The sequence below is a fragment of the Elephantulus edwardii genome, unplaced genomic scaffold, assembly GCF_000299155.1.
Source record: "Elephantulus edwardii isolate Elephantulus edwardi_28Jun2011 unplaced genomic scaffold, EleEdw1.0 scaffold00236, whole genome shotgun sequence".
Classification (NCBI taxonomy): Eukaryota; Metazoa; Chordata; class Mammalia; order Macroscelidea; family Macroscelididae; genus Elephantulus; species Elephantulus edwardii.
The window spans coordinates 4,094,247-4,117,940 of record NW_006399986.1 but is presented as its reverse complement, the minus strand read 5'-3'; the positions used below and the strand labels follow the sequence as shown (position 1 = coordinate 4,117,940).

At 48.5% G+C, this 23,694-nt stretch overlaps 2 protein-coding genes across 2 annotated transcripts in view; both read right to left on the bottom strand.

Annotated features, from left to right (window-relative positions):
- The window catches only part of HSD17B14 (hydroxysteroid (17-beta) dehydrogenase 14), a 27,023-nt gene extending 6,968 nt beyond the window's left edge, over window positions 1–20,055 (bottom strand). The window contains exons 1-7 of the mRNA XM_006898744.1: window positions 19,968–20,055; window positions 19,512–19,550; window positions 19,215–19,297; window positions 18,574–18,640; window positions 17,112–17,203; window positions 2,592–2,696; window positions 2,278–2,345 (exon numbers count right to left, since the gene is read on the bottom strand). Coding sequence (XP_006898806.1) covers window positions 2,278–2,345; window positions 2,592–2,696; window positions 17,112–17,203; window positions 18,574–18,640; window positions 19,215–19,297; window positions 19,512–19,550; window positions 19,968–20,055 — 542 coding nt within the window. The remainder of the gene's footprint in view (window positions 1–2,277; window positions 2,346–2,591; window positions 2,697–17,111; window positions 17,204–18,573; window positions 18,641–19,214; window positions 19,298–19,511; window positions 19,551–19,967) is intronic.
- Window positions 20,056–20,774: 719 nt separating this feature from the next.
- PLEKHA4 (pleckstrin homology domain containing, family A (phosphoinositide binding specific) member 4) overlaps window positions 20,775–23,694 on the bottom strand; it is a 43,214-nt gene continuing 40,294 nt past the window's right edge. Inside the window, exons 17-19 of the mRNA XM_006898743.1 lie at window positions 21,779–21,846; window positions 21,487–21,599; window positions 20,775–21,037 (exon numbers count right to left, since the gene is read on the bottom strand). Coding sequence (XP_006898805.1) covers window positions 20,775–21,037; window positions 21,487–21,599; window positions 21,779–21,846 — 444 coding nt within the window. The remainder of the gene's footprint in view (window positions 21,038–21,486; window positions 21,600–21,778; window positions 21,847–23,694) is intronic.

The window sequence follows — 23,694 nt, the reverse complement described above, 5'->3', positions numbered from 1 at the left end:
GCAGCATTAAATAACCAAGACAACAGTCCAACTCAAACTCACTACCGTCAAGGGGGGGCTCCCACCACTCCACCGACCCTCGACCAGGTTCCACGGCTGTAAATCGCGCCAGAGAGGGTTGTCCACCTTTACTCCACGGACCTGTTGGTGGATTCGAACCCCCGGCGACATGTGGCCTTGGGTCAGCGGTGCAACTGCATACAAACTATTTTCCAAGAGCATCCTAACTCACTCACTCACTCATGGCTGTAGAGTCAGAACTGACCGTCCAGTGGGTTTTCTGAAGTCTGTAAATGGTACGGGAGGAGATTGGCAATCTTTCTCCAGTAATGCTGCTGGTGTTTGCAAATCACCAGAGAGGTTCTGGCTTCGGTTAGCAGCGTAACTCCCTCTGGGCTCGGCCACCAGAATGCCCCCTTTAGGACGCTGTTGTTGTGTGCCATCAAGTCGGAGCTGACTCATAGCTGACCAGATGGCCCATCCTTCTCCCAGGGAGCAATTGGTGCCTTTGAACTGCGTGCCTTTGGGATTGCAGCACGCCTTCTTCCCACTAGGTCATGAGACTTTGCGCCTCCGGTGTGCAAAAGCTGGCTAAGAAATAAGGAAGGCCAGAGAAGTATGGTCCCGGGAAACCATAGCCTGCCAGAGGGATGAGCACATCAGCGTTGCCTGAAGTACAGCCACGCTGCTCTTAAAAAGCAAGGAGTGAGGAAGCTCTGGTGGCCTAGTGGGAAGATGCTGCACTGCAATCCCAGAGGTACGCGGTTCAAACCCACCAGATGTTCTGCTGGAGAAGGAGGGACAATCTCCTCCTGTACCAGTCAGATCTGATTTGACGGTACACATAAAAACAATACAATAAAAAAATTAAAAATTAAAAAAAGAAGCAAGGAGTGAAGAGAGTTCTGGTGGCCTCGTGGCAAAAAGCTGCACTACAATCCCAGAGGTACTTGATTCAAATCCACCAGGTGCTCTACTAGAGAAGGAGGGGCAATCTCCTCCTGTACTAGTCGGATCTGATTTGATGGTACACACAAAAAAAATAATACATTTTTTTAAAAAAAAGAAGCAAGGAGTGTTAATGCACACCCATGTTCATTGTGGCTTTGTTCACAATAGCAAAGAACTGGAAACAACCCAAGTGCCCATCCACAAATGAATGGATAGAGAAGCTGTGGTATATTCACATAATGAAATACTATGCAGCATTGAAAAACAAGGAACTCATAAAATATTATGCAAACTGGGTGACCCTGGAGGACATTATGCTGAGTGAAATATCTCAGTCACAAAAGGACAAATATTGCTTAAGGCCACTGTTGTAAAATGGGACTAACATCGAGATTGAGGGAAGACAGAGAAGGAGGGGAGGAATGATGTATACTGCATTGAAACAGATGAGGGAGAGAACTGTTTAAAAGGGATATATGATTGGGTATTATTGTCATGACAGGAGTCCAGAACGAAGGCTGTGCAGTAGAGTGGACTTGCGGAGAGGGATTGTATAGCAATGAAAGAGTTTTTCTTTTCAAAGAGAAGAGTGAATTGGGGGAAGAACATGGGTAGGGAGAAAAGTGCAAGAATGAATGATTGGAAATCCTAAGTCTCTGTAAACTTTCGTTAAAGTTAATTTAAAAAAGAGAGAGAGAAGTAAGGAGTGTTAGAGTTTTTGGTTTTTTTTAAAATTTTTTTTAAATTTTATTATTTGTATGTGCGTGTACCGTCAAATCAGATTTGACTGGTACAGGAAGAGATTGTCCCTCCTTTCCCGGCAGAGCATCTGGTGGATTCGAATCGTGCACCTCTGAGGATTGTAGTTGCAGCTCCTTGCCACTAGGCCACCAGAGCTCCCCAGGAATGTTAGAGTTTTGTCTTCCGTTTACTTCGAGCACGTTTCTCAGGGGAGACTGAGTCCCAGAGAAGGACGTCATGCTTGCTTAAGCAGAGGGTCAGAGAATTGGAAGAAGTTCCTTAGTAGGGCGAACAGACAGTGTCTACAGCAATGGTTCAGGCACAGCAGAGGCCGTGCGAATGGCTCAGGACCCGGCAGTGCCTCGGCCTGCTGTCCCTACGGTCACCATGAGCCACACCACCCTGATGGCACGTAACAGCCTCAAGTCTTAACGGAAGCCGACCAGCAGGCTCTCCTCTGCAGCTCCAGTGGGTGGATTCGAACTGCCACCCCTTTGGATGACAGTTAGCTAACAATCTGTGTCTATAAGACCTCTCCAGCACTTGCAGCCCTCCTACATCCCCAGGATACCCTTGGCCACTCACCAGTTAACGCGGACACCATATTGACTTTCATCCAGGGCAAAGGCCTTGGTCATGGCTGTCACCGCCCCCTATAGACAAGGCGAGGGGGGCCAGTTCAGATCCCAGAAGGTGGGGTTCCTTCTGGTGTTGCCTCTCAGCCTGGGAAGCTTCCTTCATAGGCATGAGATTCAATTTCTTGGGCGAAATTGGCATTTAACCCCTTGACTGAGATCCTCAGGGCTAACCCGGGGTGCTGTGGGCGGGCCCTCCTTCTCTGGGACAGAGGCCAGAGGGGGATGAGGCGGGAGGGTTGGAGGGCACTGGGGCCGGTGTACCTTGGTGGCCACGTAGGGAACTGCCTGGAGCTGGCCAATGGCTCCAACCACACTGGAGATATTGATGACGTTCCCATGGTTCTTCCGCAGGTGGGGCAGGGCAAGCTGGGGGGAGAAGAGGGGAGATGGGGAGCTACCAAGCTGCTGGGCCCCACAGCCCACAGATGTGCAGCCCCAGATGCTGGGGACACTGATTGATTCCCTGAGCCCTTCCTCTGTCTTGCAGGGTCTGTCCCTCTCCGTCTCTCTGGAAGACAACCACCCCCCCTTCACCTCCCTGGCTGCGCCCCATTTCCCAAATCCTGTCCCTATCAAGTTCAAAAAATGCAAGAGTGAGCCAGAAAGCTGATTCTTTTAGGGGAAAAAAAAAGGAGGAAACTGTCTTAAACATGCAGGGGAACTTCGTTTCAGAGTTTTCCAGAAAGCTCTAGGGCAGAGAATGACCTTGAGATCGGCCCCTCATCCACTTCAGCTTCCCTTTCCTGCGAGTCCCAAGGACGACCTCCCGCAGTCAGATTTTATCTTCCCTTCCCCATACCGCTCAGGCCAGCACCCCAGGGGTTCCCGGAACCAGAGCCCAGCCCCCACAGGGCCACCATGCTTTCCCAACTGCCATCTGTATCTTTCATTTGGTTCTAGCCTCCTCCCAGTCCGGTGTGTCTTTTAGAGTCTTCAAAAGGAGCTCTAGACATTCATTCATCAATCAAAACTCTTGGCAGCTAAGGTCGGCAGTTCAAGCCCACCGGGGAGAACACTGAGGGGAGCGACTTCCAGAGTCTCTGTGTTTGTCATGGCAGCAGCAAAGTGTGCTGGTGTGACAGTAACAGAAAACTGTCTCTTTCATAATATGCAGGGAGAAGTACTCTGTCAGTCTAGAAAGGGAGAGATCTTGTCTTTCATGCCCTTAGCCTCTCCTGGGGGGGAAAAAGATTAAGCCATCGGCTGCTGGCAAGATTCACAGCCTTGCAGGGCTCAGGGCCGCCTGCGGGCTTGCTGTGAGGTAGAACTGATTCACAGGGTGAAGTGACAGCTTTGGTTTGGTTCAGGCAGTAAGAGAGTCGGGAGCTTCTGTGACGCAGTCCACAGGGAATTGAGCTGCGAACCCAAAGGTGGTGTTATCTCTGGCAGTTCAAAGCCCCCAGTGGCTTCTTCTGAGAAAGATGAACCATTTCCTCTCTGGTGGTTTATAGCCTCAGAAACCCAAGGCAGGGGCTGGCAATGAGTTTTTGAATTTTTTTTTAATTAAAATTTTTTCTTATTTTTATTTTATTTTATTTTATTATTTTTGTGTGTGTGTACCGTCAAATCAGATCTGACTGGTACAGGAGGAGATTGTCCCTCCTTCTCCGGCAGAGCATCTGGTGGATTCGAACCGTGCGCCTCTGGGATTGTAGTTGCAGCGCCTTGCCACTAAGCCACTAGAGCTCCCCTAAGTTTTTGAATTTTTAAGGTGTTTTTTAAAAAATATTATTATTATGTGTGTGTGTGTGTGTGTGTGTGTGTGTGTGTGTGTACGGTCAAATTGGATCTGACCTGTACAGGAGGAGATTACTCCTTCTCCAGCAGAGCATCTGATGGATTCGAACCGTGTTCCTCTGGGATTGCAGTGCAGCTTCTTGCCACTAGGCCACCAGAGCTCCCTTGGATTTTTTTAAATTTTAAAAATTTCATTATTTTTGTGTGTGTGTACCGTCAAATCAGATCTGACTGGTACAGGAGGAGATTACCCCTCCTTCTCCAGCAGAGCATCTGGTGGATTTGAACCGTGCGCCACTGAGATTGCAGTGCAGCTTCTGGCCACTAGGCCACGAGAGCTCCCTTGAATTTTTAAGTTTTATCACCAGGTCTTTCTCCTTTGGAGGCCCTGCACTACCAGGAATCCTAGTATAGATTCCAGAAGTCACAGTTGTTTTCTTTTATCCCGTCTCCAGAGCTGAGAGGCACAGAGGTGCTCTGTAAATCTCTTTGAATGAAGAGGGTAAAACTCACCTCTTTTTAGGAGTGACTTAATCCCCACACCAGCCTTGTGAGAAGGCTGGATGGCCAAGCCCATTTCACAGGTATGGAGACTGAGGAATACTTGTTGCTGAGACGTCTGTGGCCTAAACTCGTAAGAATCGCCGATGATGCTCTAAGTTTCAGAAACAGATGAGGCGGCTGTTTTTGATAGAGCCCATTGAGTGGACAACCTAAATCATGGTAAGTCCATGTATAACACAGTTGAGCTGCCCCATATTGCTTTCTTGGGAACTCTAGTGGCTTACTGGTAAGAAGTTGTGCTAGCAACCCAAAGGCAGGCGGTTCAAATCCCCCGGTGGCTCTGTGGGAGGAAGCTGGGCAAACCTGTAAAAACCCATGGGAGGGTCAGCTACGGGAGGGTCAGCTATGGTGCCACATAACATGAATCTTTATTGAAAAGCCCTGGTGGTACAGTGGTTAAGTATTTGACTGCTACAGAGTGGTTGGAGTGTGAGAGGAGAGAAACGTGGCTGTCAGCTTCAGTCAGCATTATTGGTTTGTACCACAGGGTCAGAACCAACCCAGAGCTCACCCTTAGGCGGGTTTCCAGAGGCAGTTAATCACAGGAGGGGAGACTGCCCATCCGCCTCCCTCAGAGCACCTGGTGGCCTTGAACTGCGTGCCTTCAGGATTGCAGCACTGCTTCTTGCCACTAGACTACCAGAGTGTCAGGCCAGGACCAAGGTCAAGGGGAGAACAAAGGATTCAAGGAATAGCAACATGTCAACAAAGGGAGTGGACAGCCTCACCTACCATGGAATGCCCCTCTCTTCCGTCGCTAGAAGAGCCTCACTATATAACACCTGCCTGAATCTACTTCCCTGGTCTGTCTCTCTGCCTGTTTCTCTCTCTGCAGACCAAGGAATCCCGCCCGGGAGCCCCCTTTAATAAAACTTCTTTAGCTTCCTTTCCTTCTCTGGTCCCTTCCTTGAGTCCTTGGCCTTTCGCCCAGTGTGAAGACCTAACACAGAACTCCCTCAATAAACATTACAGCCTTAGAAACCGCCTGGGGCAAATAGTTTAGACTCAGAACCTGGAAGGAGGGGGCTGTAATCCTCCTTGACGGTGACCCCTTCTCTCTTCCCCAGCACCCCAGTTTCTCATCCGCCTAGAGGCCCCTCCTCTCCTAAAAGCCAGGCCAGGCACGCCCCTGCTCTTTCTCCCTCTTAAACCCAGTTCTGCAAACATGAGCTCAGCAAGGTCTGGCTGGTCCTCTGCTGCGCCTTAGCCCCGCCCCCTACACACACACACACACACACACACACACACACACACACACACACACACACAGTGTTGACACTTAGGAAATATTTGCCCCACACTCCCCTTGGCCCCTTCTCTCCTTTCTCAATGTCCCCAAGGTCATCAGCGTCTCCACGCAGCACCCCCACCCCCTCTGTGGGCTTATCTCCCTGTAACCTCCTTCCTCCTTCTAAGAGCTCCAGGCACTCACGGAACTGCCTTCTGGTCCTCTCTGACTCAGACCTGGCCCTGTTTTCCCTGGGGTTGCTGAAGTTAGCTTGGGATTGGGGGAGGCTGGAAGGGAGGGGGGCAGGATCCTCTTTGCTTGTTACCCAGCAGACAAAACCCCTTCTGGGCTCACAGTTGCCTAAGAATAAGAACTGTGGTCCCTGCAGGTCTGGGTCTGGGTCTTGATGGGGAGACAACCCCTACCTGACCCGCCAGCGGGTTTTCAGAGGCTGTAAATGGCACAGGACACAACTGTCCCTTTTTCTCCAGCAGAGCAGCTGGTGGATTCAAACCACGTGCCTTTGGGTTGGCAGTTGGTGTCTGCAATAGTGGGCCTGAGCGTGAGAGGTGGTGAGGAGGGCATGGGATCAGGAAGCCTTTCCCTCTCTCTGTCCTACACGCTGAGAGGTCACGGTCCTGAAACCCCTATGGAGACCAGTTCCCCTCTGCACCTGGAGGGGGTGGTCCCCTATGAGTTGGTTTCAAAGTGGCAAGAATAAGGCTGAAGCCAAAGTGATTCTACTTAGCCAGTTTTCTGACCCTACTTGGGTATTTGTGCTGCAGAAAGTAGTAAAATAATCTGGTTAATGTTTACCTCAAAACACAGTTTTATGATCTACTCCAGAAAGCAGACAAAACAGCGGTGCTGAAAAGAATGGAAAATGGCTCCGGGCCCTTGGAACTGCGGTCACTACCAGCTGACCAACAGAGCAGACAAGGATGGACCCTTACCCTTCTCTTTGTTCAGCTGGGCCTATGACCTGCTTTCATCAAAGCTCACATTTTCTGCACTGGAATCCCAGAGGCACATGGTTCGAATCCACCAGATGCTCTGCTGGAGAAGGAGGAACAATCTCCTCCTGTACCTGTCAGATCTGATTTGATGGTACACAGACACACAAAATAATAATAAAATTTTTAAAAAAAGTTAAAAAAAGCTCGCATTTTAAAGAAAACCTCTTTGCTAATAATACACTCGGCTGGTGTGGGCTAATAATACACTCGGCTGGTGTGGCTTCTAGATGTCTTTGTAGCGAGTCTGACTCTTTGCACAACAACTAACAAAACAAAACTAAAACACAACTTAGAAAAATTTCTGCCCTGTCCTACAGGATGCCTCTATAAGTCAGAATTGACAGCACTTTCAAGCAAAAAGTTACATTTCTCTTTCAAGTAAAGCAAGTCGGGGATCCCTGTTTCCTCTTGAGGGGAGGAGAACCGTGAGTTGGTGTCCTTCACGGACTCCCAGGACCTGCAGAATTTCCATCTCCAGTTACTATGGAAACGAGCTGGAGAAGCCCTTTGCTCTATGCCCTCAAGTCCTTAATGACTCCACACGCCCCCGACAGTGTTTCCTGAGCTGACCTAACCCTAACCCTACCTGAACCTCTGACACTGGCATCTTCATCTTGGGGGTCTACTACGAGGGTGACCTCCATTCATTACAGGGACTAGGAAATGAATTGTGCCCCCCTCAGAATAAGTGTTACTGAGTACCACCAAGTCCGAACCAACCCACAGCTGACCCTCCAGCGGCTTTTCAGAGACAGTTAAATCCCACAGGAAGAGAAGGCCCAGCCTTCTCCCGCAGAGCGGCTGGTGGCCTTGAACCGTGTGCCTTTGAGATTGAGGCACAGCTTCTTGCCATTAGGCCACCAGAGCTCCGCGTAGATAGATGATACATAGATATTATGTAACAGATACAGAGACGGCTGAATGGGAAGACAGATAAGAGTAGAATAAACGATAGCCGTGTAGCAGGTACATATCTACGAGTTCACTATACACCTCTTTCTCACTTATCAATGAACTATCTCGTTCTGCACTTGTAACTATAGCAAAACTCTACTGAAAATATCTTCCACATCAGGGACACACACCTGGCAGCAACCGCACACCTGGCAGTAACCTGTGCTGAGGTGAAAGTGTTGCTTGGCTGTTTTGGTTCGGTGGGAAATTGGCTGAGGCCTGGTTCGTAGTTGCTCAACAGTTAGGTAACGCTGTAATTTGGCAACTATTTGATGACGGGGTCAGGCTCCTTTTGGGGATCCGATGTGGTCATCCTGCATTTTTCATGCAAGCGAATTTTTTTTGACATAACAACCTGGTCTCTGGAATCCAGCCACGTTGAGGAGTGAAGGTTTGGGTGCATTACTCTGCAATTTTGGGGGTATTATTATTGTTGTTGTTGACGGCCTTCGAGTCAAGCACGACTCATAGTGGCCCTATGAACAAAAGGCCTGAAGCCTTTCCATAACTATCAACATTTATCATAGTTCACAGATATTTTGGGGTTACATCTTAAATGATACCAAAATGTAAAGTTAAAAAGAAAACTCAGTGGTCTAGTGGCAGGAAGCTGCACTGTGATCCCAGAGGTGTGCGGTTCGAATCTACCAGATGCTCTGCTGGAGAAGGAGGGGCAATCTCCTTTACCAGTCAGATCTGATTTGACAGAATAATAATAATAATAATAATAATAATAATAATAATAGACAGTATAATAATAATAATAATTATTATTATTATTATTTTAAAAAAGAAAATTCAGAAGGCCAGTGAGAGCTCACCTGCTAACTGAAAATATGGTAATTTGAACTCCCCTGGTGTCTCTATAAGAGAAAGATCTGGGGGGGAGGGATTGTATAACAATGAAAGAATTTTACTTTTCAAAGAGAGGACTGGGGGAGGGGTGGGCAGGGCGAAAAGTTCAACAATGAATGGAAATCCAAAGTCTCTGTAAACGTTCATGAAAATGAATTAAAAAACCTCCAAATACCACTTGGTTTAATATTAAAAAAAAAAAGAAAGAGAGAGAGAGAAAGATCTGGGCACACAGCCCTAGAAGGAACCCTTGGAGGCAGGTGTGCCCTGTCCCAGAGAGTCACTGTGCCATTCAACGACGTCCAACCCCAACAACAATTCATCTGTGGGAGGTGCCCCATTCTTTCTGATGAAATGAGATGGGTTCTGAACCAGGAGCAAGGAGGGGGCGATGAATGCAGCAAGGTGAAGGAAATATTTTGTCATCCTGAAACTGGAGATGCGGACAGGGTGGTGTCTCTGCTTCAGATGCACCAGACGGTCCTGCCCGAGGGCCTTTGCACAATGTCATCTGGATCAGAAGACACACTGTCCTACTTTTCCACTTCCACCCTCCCACTCGGGGTTCTGTCACACGGCCACTCCCAGCTTCCATCTCCCCAAGGCACACGGCAAGGCTTTGCAACCAAGTGGGGGGTCACTGGAGATCCCGGGAGAGCGAGAATCCTGAGAAGGAATCCCCACGATTGAGGCGCAATTTCTCACCCTCATTTTACAGATGTGAAAACTGAGGCTCAAGGTGACTGAGTCACTTGGTCAGTGTTACAATTAGGAAGTGGCTGAGTTGACATGTCAACGCAGGGACACCATCCCCGTAAAAAAGACCCTTGCTGGAGAGCCCATTCAAAGATCACAAGGTCACTTGTCCATCCAGGCAGGCGACGGAGTACATTCAAGACCTGAGACCCCCTCACCCCACAGGCCCAGGTCACCAGCTCCACCAAAATGTCCAGAAAAAACAGGATCCTGGAGAAAGGGGGACAATCTCCTCCTATACCAGTCAGGTCTGATTTGATGGTACACACACACACACACACACACACACACACACACACTAAAAAAAATTTAAAAAACAAACCTCACCAACAAAAACCCCCCAGGATGCTGAACATGTGAAATCGCTCTCCTTTTTATTATTTATAATTTGGTGTCCTGTCAAATTGGATCCGACTGGCACAGGAGTTTGCCCCTCCTTCTCCAGCAGAGCTTCCCAAATCTCTCTCCTTTCTATGTGCTGCAAACTCCACTATGAAATGTACGGAATCCTTAGCTGGGACAAACAGTGAATGAATTTCAATGTTAACAGAACGGTTGGGGTTCGAGGTCACCCAGAGATGATCAATTTCCACCCTCAAATAAAAATAAAACCAAAACACAAAATAACCCAGCCATCTAACTCCTTTTAGAGTGTAGTTCTGTGATGCATGAGAAAGAATTGGCCTACCGGCAACTGAGTTCAGTTCATTAAGTTCATTGAAATCCTTGTCACAATTGCAAAAAACGCTGGCAACAACCCAAGTGTCTATCAGCAGATGAATGGATTTTAAAGAGACACTCTTATCAATCCAGTAAAGAAATCAGGAGGCACGGCACAGTGCAGGACACCTTACAAGTTACACCATCACCCTAAAGGTTAGTAGTTTGAGCCCAGCAGCTCCAAGTACCATGGGAGAAAGATGGGAAGTTTCCTCCCTGAAAAGAAGCTCTGAGGGAGACTGGTGGCCTAGTGGCAAGAAGTTGCACTGCAATCCCAGAGGTGCGTAGTTTGAATCCACCAGATGCTCTGCTGGAGAAGGAGGGGCAATCTCCTCCTGTACCAGTCAAATCTGATTTGACGGTACAGACACACACACACACACACACACACACACGCGCACACACGCACAAATAAATTAAAAAAAAAAAAAGATTCACAGCCTGAAGACGGCGCCGAAAGCGAAGAAGGAAGTCCCTGCCCATCCCAACACTGAAGCCAAAGCGAAGGGTATCCACAGTCAAAGAAAAAAATATCCACATGAGAAGAGTCTCAGCCTAAGATACTGAGACTCCAAAGGCAGCCCAAATACCCCCAGGAGAAACAAGCTTGACCACTAAGCCATCATCAAGTTTCCCTGACCACTGAGTCAGCCATGAAGAAGATAGAAGATAACAACACACTTGTGTTCACTGTGGATGTCAAGGCCAACAAGCACCAAATTAAACAAGCTGTAAAGAAGCTCTGTGACATTGATGTGGCCAAGGTCAACACTCTGATCAGGCCTGATGGAGAGAAGAAGGCCTGTGTTCGACTTGCTCCTGACTATGATGTTTTGGATGTTGCCAAGAAAATTGGGATCATCTCCACTGAGTGCAGCCGGCTAATTCTAAATACAAATTTTTCTCACACACACAAAAAAAAGAGGGTTTTCACAGCCTGGAAAATCCAATGCAGGGCCGCTAAGAGGAGGAATCAGCTCGACGGTAGTAGTTTTCAAAGCCTGGAGTAATCATCTCGAAATCCCATTGAGCCGCACTGAGTCAGAACTGACTCTCAGCTGACCCTCCAGTGAGTTTCTGAAATTATAAATCACGGGGTAGAGATTGCCCATCTTTCTTAGGGGGAGTGACTAGTGGATTTGAACCTCCAGAGAGGCTCAGACATTGCAGCTCCCAGAGAACAATGCCATCAGAACAAGATATATATGGATATAGAATATAACATACAACATATATGTGAAGAAAATTCCATAGCCACTGTCCAGGTTTCACATGCACATGAGGCAGTTGAAACTAGGTAAATATGGATGAGGTCAGATGCACCTTAGTCCTCAAAGCGACATCTTTACTCTTTAACACTAGATAGATACATGTTGTTGTCATTATGTGCCATTGAGTTGCTTTTGACTCATAGCGACCCTATGTGTAGCAGCCCTAAACTCTGCTCTATCCTGTGCCAACCTTATTGTCTCTGACGCCAACCTTATTGTCTCTGACGCACCAACCCCCATTACCCCAGTTACTGAATCAATTCATCTCATCTCTTGCACTGTCCCTCCACCCTCCCAAGCATGATGTCCCTCTCCAAGGACTTGTCCCTCCTTGTAACATGTCCAAAGTATGTCAGATGAAGCTTCATAATCCTTGCCTCCAAGGAGCAGCCTGGTTTCATCCTCTCCAGGATGAACCTGTTTGTTCTCTTAGCAGTCCATGGTATATTCAACACCCTTCTCCAACACCACAGCTCAATGTCACCAATTCTCCTTCTATCATCCCTAGTCATTGTCCAGCTCTTTGACGCATAGCAAGTAATTGAAAAGACTATGGCCTGGATCAGGTGCACCTTAGTCTCTAGACTAACATCATTGCTCTTCAGTACTTTGGAGAAGTCCCTGACAGCAGAACTTTCCCAATGCAAGCTATCTTTTTTTTTAGCCTATTTTTAATTTTTTTACAGCATTCAGTTACAAATAAAAGGAAATTGGTTGACACAGTTAATTCAGATCCATAAGCTACCTTGTAGGACAGAGTTAAATGCCTTTTTAGGTTTTCTAAAACGGTAAATCTTTTTTATAAATTGTGATTTTAGTGAAAATGTATAAAGAAATTAATTTTTAATGAATTGATACAAGCAAGCCATCTTTTCATTTCCTGGCAGCTGTTGCCAAGAGTGTTGACTGTGGATCTAAGCAAGCTGAAGGTGTTAACAATCTCAGTCTCTTCACCATCTATCATGATGCTGCCCATCGGCCCAGGGGTGAGAATCTTTGTTTTCTTGATGTTGAGAGGAGGACCCTTAAGAAAATGGACTGACATCGTGGCTAAAATGCAGCAATGACCACAAGGCCCACACAGGGCCAGGCCGGGTGCATGTCCAGCTGTACACACGGTTGCTGGGCATCGAAGCAGACACCTACGTCTGTGCTTAGCAGGGGATGGTTCTCAGTTGCCATTCCCAATGTATGTTGGCATGTCAGGGTTTTCAAAGTGGAGACAGCTCATCAGTAGACCCCCCCCCCAGGCCTATCTGCCAATTTTCAAAACCACTCAGGACACAGCTCCAACTCAAAGCCAGGACACAGCTCCAACTCAAAGCCAGGACTCAGATCCAACTCAAACCCACTGGGCTGGAAATCGGTTCAGATTCCCTGTGACTCTGTAGGGCTGAACAGAACTGCCCAGGGGGTTTCCAAGGCTGTAAAGCTGAGTGGTCAAAGGGTAGTGGACAGAGGACGTGGGCAGAGAAGGGACTGAACTGAATGAGTCACAGAACAGGGCCTGGGGCGCCCTCTGGTGGCCGTGCAGGGGACAGGCAATGGCCATGAAGACTCAGGCCCTGAAAGTGCAGACTGGAGTGGACAGTGGGAAGGGACAGTCAGACTCAAGACCAACGTGAAGGTAGATTTCTTTTGCTTGCCTCTGGAAACACTGTGAACATGGAGAAATGATCAAAGTTATACAAGTGTTCGGGTCTTTCATTCACAGGGTCACTATGAGTCATCTAGACTCGACAGCACTTAACAACGACAATATAGAGAGAACTCTGTTGGCCTAGTGGACAGAAAGTGATGCTACCAAGCCCAAGGTGGGTGATTTTTAATCTGAGGCCCTCAGGCCTGGTTCAAATTGGTTTTGGTCAAAGATTCTTCTAGGTGGTATAGCCCTGGTCTGTGCATTGCTGTACAGAGGTAACTCATGGTTGCTGTGATGCTAAACACTGAGACACTGATGTGTCAAATGGGATAATGGTCACCCCTGGTGGACAGTGTTTGCTGGAGCTCCCCGACTAAAACAAGCTTGGAAGCAGGAGTGGCATCCATTTCTGAAATGGCTTGCCTCCAGAAACTCTATGAACGTGGAGAAATGACCAAAGTTATACAAGTTCAGGTGTTTCATTCATAGGGTTGCTATGAATCGTCTATGACTCAATGGCACTTAACAACAACAGACCAGATTATGGGGGAACAGGCATCAGAAAGAAAAGGGTATGACTGCCATTGCCTCAGAGTTATCTAAGTTGTGGTCACATAAGAGATAGCTGTGGTGGCCTAGGGGTAAGAAGCTGCGCTGCAATCCTGAAAACACACGGTTCGAGTCCACCAGCTGCTCTGTGGGAGAAGGCTGGGCAATCTCCTCCGCTGAGATTAACTGCCTCTGAAAACTCGCTGGAGGGTCAGCTATGGGCCGGTTCCGATTCAATGCCACACACCAACACCAACAACTTACATAAGAACATATTGTCAGTGAGCTCTGGTGGCCTAGTGGCAAGAAGCTGTACTGCAATCCCAGAGGTGTGCGGTTCAAATCCACCACCAGATGCTTTACAGGAGAAGGAGGAACCATCTCCTCCTGTACCAGTCAAATCTGATTTGATGGTACACACACACACACACACAAATAATAAAAATAAAATAAATAAATAAATTTTTTAAAAAAAAGAACATATTGTCAGAATTTCTTTTGCAGAATTAAGTGGGTTGGAGCCACCAAATCTTACACTAGTAGCCACACACTTAATGGTTCACCACAGGGGAGCTCTGGCGGCCTAGTGGCAAGAAGCTGCACTGCGGTCCCAGAGGTACGAGGTTTGAATCCACCAGATGCTCTGCTGGAGAAGGAGGGGCAAACTCCTCCTGTACCAGTCAGATCTGATTTGATGGTACACACACACACACACACAAATAAACATGCACATGCACGCACACACACACACACACACACACACACTAACTCCTAGATCTCCATTTAAAGATGTATCCTTTATATCACCTGTAAGCAAGAAGTTAGAAGATCATTAAAAATCCACCTAGCAGGGGAGCTCTGGTGGCCTAGTGGTAAGGAGCTGCAACTACAGTCCTAGAGGCGCACGGTTCGAATCCACCAGATGCTCTGCCGAGGAAGGAGGGACAATCTCCTCCTGTACCAGTCAGATCTGATTTGACGGTACACGCACACAAAAATAATAAAATTTAAAAAATTAAAAATTAAAAACATCCACCTAGCATAAGTACATCAACAAAGAACTACCAGAAACTTGAGCTGGATTTAGAAGAGGTCGGGGCATCAGGGATAACACTAGGCAAAGGCATTTGAGTGTGTGGATCACAACAAATTAGGATGAACATTGAGAAGCATGGGAATCCCAGAACATCTGATTATGCAAGCAGCACAGCTACTCACTAGACAACCACGACTCCCAAATCTATCCATCTATGGACACAGTGACCACAGCAGTGGGCTTGAGGGTGCCAGAAACTGTCAGGATGGCACAGGAGAGGACAGGGTTCAGACCTGTTGCTCACAGGGTCGCTACGAGTCAGTCACACCTAGCAACAATGTAGCTACAGATGGATACATACACACACACACACACACACACACACACACACACACACACACACATATACAGGCAGCTGGGTGATGGGAACAGTTAAGCCTTCTACTACTAATAGCCAGAAGGTTGTTGGCTCAAACCCAGCTAGAAGCACTTCAGAAGCCAGGCCTTCCCATCTGCTTCTGAGGGGTCACATCCCTGAAACCTCAATGGAGCACAGTTCTCCAGTGCACCCCAGGGGTTCAAGGTCACAATGATTGGGATCAAATCTGACCTTCTGACCCTATCTAAGTATGCCTTTGAGGTCCAGAGAAATAGTATATAATCTGATGCATGTTTACTACCCCCTAGAAAATCCAGTTAAAATAAAATGCTGATAAAAATGGGAAATGACCCCAGGCCCTTGAAAGTGCTGTGACCATACCCAAGAAGTCTTACTAGAACAAGAACCTGTTGTCTGAATAGAGCAAGGGAATGCTGCATGGTTTAAAATCAACACAGGTATGCATCAGGGCTGTATCCTTCCTTCCTCCCTACTTATTCAATCTGTGTGCAGAGCAAGCTCTTTGAGAGGCTTGAACTTTACGAAGGAGAATGTGGCATCAGGATTGGAACAAGACTCATAAACAACCTGCATTATGCAGATGGTACAGCCTTGCTTGCTCAAAGTGAGGAGTACTTGAAGCACTTTCTGCAGAAGATGAAAGACTAGAGCCTTCAATCTGGATTACATCTCAACATCAAGAAAAAGAAAATTCTCATCATTGGGCGCACCACGTTATGATGACAGATATAGAAAAGATTGGAATTGTCAGTGAGTTCATCTTACTGAGTTCCAATCCATAATCCACACCCTTGAAATCAAAGGATGTGTTGAATTTGGAAAATCTGCTGTCAGGAACCTCTCCAAGGTGCACCTGATCATTGTTGTTGTTGTTGTTATGTATGGTTGAGTCACTTGTGACTTACAGCGACGCTATGTCCAACAGCCCTAAACTCTGCTCTGTCCTGTGCCAATCGCACTATCTCTGATACACCCATCCCGATTACCCCAGTCACTGAATCAATCCACCTCATAGGGGGCCTTCCCCTCCTGCACTGTCCCTCCACCCTCCCAAGCATGATGTCCCTCTCCCAGGACCTGTCCCTCCTTGTAACATGTCCAAAGTATGTTAGAGGGAGCCTTAGAATCCTTGCCTCCAAGGAACAGTCCGGTTTGACCCTTTCCAGGATGAATCTGTTTGTTTTCCTAGCAGTCCATGGTATTTTCAATACTCTTCTCCAACACCACAGCTCAAAGGCATCAATTCTCCTTTTATTCTCCTTAGTCATTGTCCAACTCTCTGATGCATAACAATTGATTGCAAAGACAATGGCCTGTATCAGATGCACCTTAGTCTCCAGAGTGACACCATTGCTCTTCAGTACTTTGGAGAGGTCCCTAACAGCAGACATTCCCATGGCAACACGTCTTCTAATTTCCTGGCTGCTGGTGCTCAGAGTGTTGACTGTGGAGCCAAGCAAATGGAAGCTGTGAACAATCTCAATCTCTTCATCCACGGTCATTTCAATTACCTGCTATGCATCTGAAGGTTGGACCATGACTAAGGACGGCAGGAGAGGAGGAATCAATGCCTTTGAGTTGTGAATTGCTTCCTCTGCTAATGAAAGTTGGATAACGAAGAAGGATGACAGAAAAACTGGGATGTTGAAGTGTATTCAGCATCTGACGAACCAGCAAAAGAACAAACAAGTCTTTCAAGGAGGACGTGCAACCAGGGTGGTTCCTTAGAGGCCAAGGATGGTGAAACTTCTTCTCACATCCTTTGTGCATGTTGTCAAAAGGGGCCAGCCCTTGGGAAAGGTGGGGGGTCAGAGAAAGAGAGGAAGACCCTCAACAAGACGGATTGACAGAGTGATTGGAACAATGGGCTGGAGCCAATGGGACACGGTGAGGATGCCATCAGGCCTATTGATGGCACCGTAAACAAGCCACGAAAGAATAAACGTCTGCTTGTTAAAGCCCTTGTGTTATCTGTCATCACAGCTCTAGAGAGCTAAGCTAAGAGACCCCAGGGGGCACCCACCTCTGCAGGGGCCCCAGCCCCACACCTCACCTTGGTCACCGTGTATGTTCCCAGCAGATTCAGCTCCAGCAGCTGCCGGAAGTCCCGGGAGGAGGTCTCTTCTGGCCACTGTGGGGGTGGGTCTGAGGGTAAAGAGAGAAGAGGACAGAGTGAGGGGCGTCTGGACAAGAGAATGTGAGGGGAACAGGGTCAGTGGAGGGGCGGGGCTCAGGGAGTGGGAGATATAAGGGGAGGGACAACGAGGGGAACTTATACAGCAGCATGGAAAAGAGACCAGTTGGGTCTCTTTGTGAAGAGAATGAGGGAAACTGAATGCAAAGAAGAAACTAATCACAGGATTATTATAAACTGTATACATTTTTTTAAAATTTTTGTGTGAGTGTACCGTCAAATCAGATCTGACTGGTACAGGAGGAGATTGCCCCCTCCTTCTCCAGCAGAGCATCTGGTGGTGTATACATTTTTTTTTATGGTAGAATTAACTTTCCATGCAAGAGACACCCCCCCCCCGCCCCCTAAGATCCCCAGCCAGTATGTGGGGTGAACTCCATGCAGAAGGAAACAAATGCTGTCTGGTCCTGAGGCATCTCCAGGTTCACCTGCTGAGTCACCATGCTGTCTGTAGGGTTTTAATGGGCTAATTTTCAGAAGTAGATGGACATGTCTTTCTTCCTAATCTCTCATAGTGAAAAAAACCCCACCCTGCTGAAACTGGCTCAGGCTTCCACTGATAGATGCATTGTGTCTGCATATATGACGTGAGTTTCTATCCCTCTGTCAGGATGTCTGTCCCTCCCCCTCTGGGAATCTGCCCCCCTCTTTCTCTCTGGGTCTCTGTCCCCTCCCTCTGGACTTTTGTCCTCCCCTCTCTCTGGGTCTATGTCTCTCTCTCTCTCTCTCTCTCTCTCTCTGTTCTCTCTCTCTGGGTCCCTGTCCCCTCTCCCCTCTCTCCCTCTCTCCCTCTGGGTCTCTGTCCCCCTCTCTCTGGGTCTCTTTCCTCCTCTCTTTCTCTGAATCTGTGCCCCACACTGGATCTCTCTGGCCCCTCCCCTTCACCAGCTCTCTATAAAGTTTCCAAATCCTGTCCCTATAAACCTGAAAATGCAAGGGCATCCAGAAATAATCAGAAAGTTGATTCTTTTCCCAAATGATGAGGAACCTCTCTTATCATTGAAAAGGAAACTGCTTCTAGAATTTTCCAAGTCAAGTTTCCCAGGGGCTGGGAGTTGAACCCAGGTCTTTGGCACAGATGAGAAGAATTCTACCACCAAAGCCCAAGGAGCTCATCTGAAGATGTGGAAACTGAGGGACAAATCAAGAGTCAAAGCAAACCAGAATGGAAAGCCATCGTCCTGCCCAGTGGACACAGACAGTCAAGGAGGCAATGGAGGTATGGGGTTTGGGAGAGGGGAAAGGAGGTGCAGGAGGAGAGGGTGGGAGCCGGGAGGTGTCAGCATCAGGTCAGGTGAGCCCTGGGGCCCCCAAGACTCACGGTAGCCAGCGTTATTGACCACACAATCCAGGCGGCCAAAACGGTGCAAAGTCGCAGCTATCAGGGTCTGGGGAGGAGGAGGAGAGGGAGGACCAGGGATTAGGCAGCTGGTGGGGACACCCTCCCCCTGGTGCAAAGTAGGGCAGGTAACTAGAGGGGGTAAGACTCCCTGAAATCACCTGGCATTTGAGATACAAGCAGGAAACCAGAAGGTCAGAGACCAGAGGGTGGTTACGGCCACAGCCTAGTTATCAATTCAGAGATGCAGAGAGGAACACAGAGACCTGGGGGGAGAGAGACAGAGACACACAGAGAGAGGGACAGAGGTGAGGGGGCAGAGACCTGGAGGTGGGAGGTGGGGGTTGGACAGAGATGAGTGATTAGGTTGAGGGACAGTCAGAAGGAGAGATGAGCAGAACGATCTTATTCTGGGGGAACATGTGACCCGTCAGCTGAGTCAGGTGGACAAAATGGCATGATCTGAATTCTCTGGGACAGATGCACCGTAACCCAGGAGGAGGGATAGGAAGAGGGAACAGAATGTGCCAAAGCCCAGAGGAGTGTGGGGAAGGGGGGGAGGCAGAGGGAGAGCCATGATAAGCTTTTGGGAGTAGTTGAACCTGGCCAGAAAACAAGCTCACCTCCACCTGCTTCTCCTGAGTGACATCACAGTGGTGGAAGACAGTGCCAGGGACCTCTAGCTCCATGGCCCGGCCCCCACGCTCTGCAAGGAGACAAAAGTTAGGGGTCTCCATTCCTGGGGGGATCTGAGAAGCAGGAGCTGGGACCCAGGACCCCGGCTTTGGAGGGAGGAGGCACCTGGGGGTTGGGCCTCCTGGGTCTCAGGGAGGAGGGGCTGGGTACTGGGGGAGGGGCAGGGGAAGCCCAAGTCTGAAGGAGGAAGGGCTGGGAGCCAAAACTGAGGGACCCTCACTCACCATCCTTGTCACAGATGACCACTTGGGCCCCGCTTGCCACTAAGAGAAAAGGGAAACATTAATCCAACACAGCCCTGGCACAGCCTCTGCTAACCCCCGGTGGACACCTGGAGAGGGGCCAAGCTGCCCTTCGTGTCCTCCTGATGGCCAAGCCACCTGATGAACCCGTGGGACAAAGGGCAGAGGCCCCAGCACTGATCCTGAGAGGCTGCCCAGGGGGCTGCTGGGGCCCTGGGGAGCCCACAGCTGACTTTCAGTCAACCCTAATCCTGCAGGAAATACAGTTCCCAAATCTCCTATTTTGTAGGCCTACCCAAAAAAGGGAGGAACTGTCCTAGATGCACTATCCTTAGAATAACTGTCTTTTTAGAAAATAAGAATTTTCCCTGCCTTTCCGGAATCCGTGCCTTCCAACCTCATTAACCTGGGGCTCCAGACCCAGACCCCTCTGCTCACCAAAGGCGCGCACAATACCGGCTCCAATGCCCCGCGCGCCCCCGGTCACAATGACCACCTTCTCCGCGTAGCTCTTTCCTGTAGCCATTCCTTCTGTCTCTCTCAGTCCAGTTAGGCTAGTCGTTAGGGAGTTGGGCTGCCAAGTCAAAGGCAAATGGTTTGAATCCACCAGGTGTTCTGCAGACAAAACTGAGGAGAAATATCTCTTCTGGTGAGAGACAGACCCCTGGAGTGTCAGTTAAAAGTCCAACTTGAGGTCAAATAAATGAGTGGGCAAGTCTCTAAATCAAGCCTTAAATACTGGCTGGATCCAGGAGACCCGCCCCAAAGGAGGTGCCAGGAAAGCTCACCTGGAAGTTAGAGGCCAGGTCCTCCTCTTCCAGATCCTGACCCTTCCTCCCTCAGACCCCGGAGTCCTGCATCTAGTGATCTAAGCCTGGTCCTTCCTCCAACTGATCAAGGAATTCAGATCCCAGCTGCTTCTGCACCAAAGATCAGGGCCCCTTCTCTAAAAATCCACAACCTCATCTTCCCTCCGAACCCAGAACTGCAGCTCTGCTCCTGTACATATACCCCAGTATCACAACTCCAAACAAACCAGACAAAAAAGAAGCTGTTCACTAAAAGTTCAAAAGTTTTAATTCAAGTTTGGACAGTATCGGGGAAAAAAGTGGTTTGGCCATGGAAGCCTCTTCTAAACAGTCATAGTGCCTAGACCACGCCCCTGGAGTCTTGATTGGCTCCAGAACACTGTATGGGACGCCCAGGGCACACCCCCCCTCTCTGATTGCCTGACGATTGGGCGTATCAGAAGCTTGATTGCAGCAGAGTGACTCGCAGAGGCCACGCCCCTTCCGCGGGAGCCAGGGCGGGAGGGGCGGTACCAGGCTCCCACGTGGACACCCAGGGGGCGGAGCCTCCACCACGCCCACTACTCTGGCTGGTGGGCACCACTGTGCGGGCATTAGCCACCCGAGGAGATCTGGGCGAAGGGGTCATCTGGGCTGTGGGATCCGAAGGAGGGGGAGGCGCTGGGGGGAGAGGGTCTCCTTGGGAATCCACATTTCCACCTGGAGAGGTCGAGTGAGGGAGAACAGCAAACTGAAGTCTGGACAGGGATGCATTTCCTCTCTCAGATCCAGCTAGCCTCTTCTTCCTCCAATCCTAGATTCAGAGCCTCTAGCCCCCTCTTCCCTCAGATCCTGGACTCTAAACCCTTGGGACTTCTAGCCCCCAGCCCCCTCCTCTCTGAGACAGTCTCATGGCCCATTCCCTCCTCCTTCAGATTTAAGAGTCTAACAGCTCCCAAGGGCTTCTTCCCAAAGATGCAGGAATCACATGCCCCCCAAGCACCTCCTCCCTTAGACCAGGGACTCCCATCCCCCAGGCATCCTTTCCCTCAGAGCCTGGGGCATTTGCCTGAAACCCTCTCCTCACCAAAATATAGATTCCCGTCAGCCCAGGACCCTCCTCTCCAGGACGTGGGACCCAGGGAAGTGTAGATCGCCCAGCCCCTCACCTGTCATCATACGATGCCACTGCGACGCCTCTGTGGCCAGGGCTTGGGAGAGGCTGAGGACCCTCTCCCGGTGACCTTCAGATGTGGGGAGGTAAGGCGTGGTGTTCCTCGGACTAGAAGATGGGGGTGATTGGGGTGGGATGGAGGGTGTACAGTTAACCAGTTCAGCCCACGTGGGTGCTCCTGGGAGTTGTAGTCCCAAGCACGTGGCTTTAAGGATTTTAGCATGCAGGTAAACCCCTTCGGTACATTTCACTTCCCCGCTCCCGTAAAGGACCCTTCAGATCCTCACCTACTCCAGGATCCTGAACTTCGGAGCCATTTCGAGGTTCCTGAGTGTCCCAGGGTGTCTAGGGCAGGCTGGGAAGGAAATGGGGTGTTAGGATCATTCAGGCGGCCGCCCCACGCCCTCATCTGGAGGATGAAGTGAAGGGGACTCAGAGAGGGGACAAAATAGCCCAAAGGCATGAAACTCTGTGCTCCCAGAAATTAAAAGACACTATAATTTTTTTTTAAATAGCTCCCCCCCATATTTTTTTTTTAAATTTTTCTTCCAGGAAATGACTTGTCACAAAGCACCACCACCCAGCCACCACACAAGCCTTATAAATTTCCGTCCTTTGTTTCATGAATCATGATGAGACAAACTCTTTGTCCCTCTGAAACTAGCCAGACACAGAGCCAGACATTTCCTGTTCAGCTGACAGCTGGTGACTCCAGATTGAATGCATGAAAGCCCCAGCCCCGGACCACGCAGTTCCCCTTCACTGATATTAGCAGCACTGTTATAACAACAGGGCTTTTTCCCTGGTGAATTTTTTTTTTTTTTCCTCACCAGAAAGGGATGCTGTTGTTCTTAGGTGCCATCAAATGGATTTTGACTCATAGCGACCCTAGAAACAACACAGCTGAACCCCGACCTATCTTACCTCATCTTCATGATGTCTGATATGCATGGAGCCCACATTTTTAAAGTTTATTCTTAATTTCAATGAAAATTTACAGATACTTTGGATTTCCATTCATTCACTGTTAGCACTTTTCTCCCCTGCCATATACTACCTTCTTGGAAAAAGAAAAGTCTTTCATTGTTTTACAATCCCTTCCCCCCAAGTCCACTGCACTATGCAGCCTTCGCTCTGGACTCCTGTCATGACAAAAACACCTAATCACACACCCCTTTTAAACAGTTTTCTCTCTCATCTGTCAATGCAGTATACATTATTGTAGCCATCTTTCTCAGTCTCTCCCCAACCCCGATGTCAGTCCTGTTTTACAACAGTGGCACCATGTAGTAGTTGTCCTTTTGGCTGGGATACTTCACTCAGGATAATGTCCTCCAGGGTCACCCATTTTGAATAATATTGCATGAGTTCCTGGTTTTTCAATGCAGCGTAGTATTCTATGGTGTGAATATACCACAGCTTCTCTATTGTTGATGGGCACTTAGGTTGTTTCCACCTCTTTGCTATTGTGGACAAAGCCGCGATAAACATGGGTGTGCATGGAGCCCACTTTGATAGTCACTGTGTCAATCTGTCTTGCGTAGGCTTCTCTTCCCTTTTTCTGACCCTTCACCTTTCCCAGCAAGATGTCTTTTTCCCAGGACTGGCCTCCCCTGACAACATGCCCAAAGTATGTGAGATGAAATTACACCACTCTAGTCTCCAAGGAGCACCCTGATTATACTTCATCCAAGGAAGATTTGCTTATTTTTTTAGAAGTCCATGGGATATTCAACACTCTTTGCTAACACCACAATTTAAAACTGATCCTTCTGAAACTTCCTTATTCGTTATTCACCTTTCTCACATATATGAAGCAATTGAAAGCTTGGGCCAGGCACACTTTATTCTCTAAGCTGACATTTGACCTTTTTTAGCACTTTGGAGAGGTCCTTGATAGCAGATATTCCCGGTGAAACACGTCTTTTGATTTTTATTTTATTATTTTGTGTGTGTGTGTGCTGTCAAATCGGATCTGACTGGTACAGGAGGAGATTGCCCCTCCTTCTCCAGCAGAGCATCTGGTGGATTCGAACCACGTGCCTCTGGGATTGCAGTGCAGCTTCCTGCCACTAGGCCACCAGAGCTCCCTGGAACTTTTTTTTAAATAGTTGAAGACAAAGGAAAGTTTATTAAGTAACAAAGAGGCACTTTCAAAAGATTGGATGAGAGTGGGTCTCGTGAACTGAGCTTTTTGATGGTC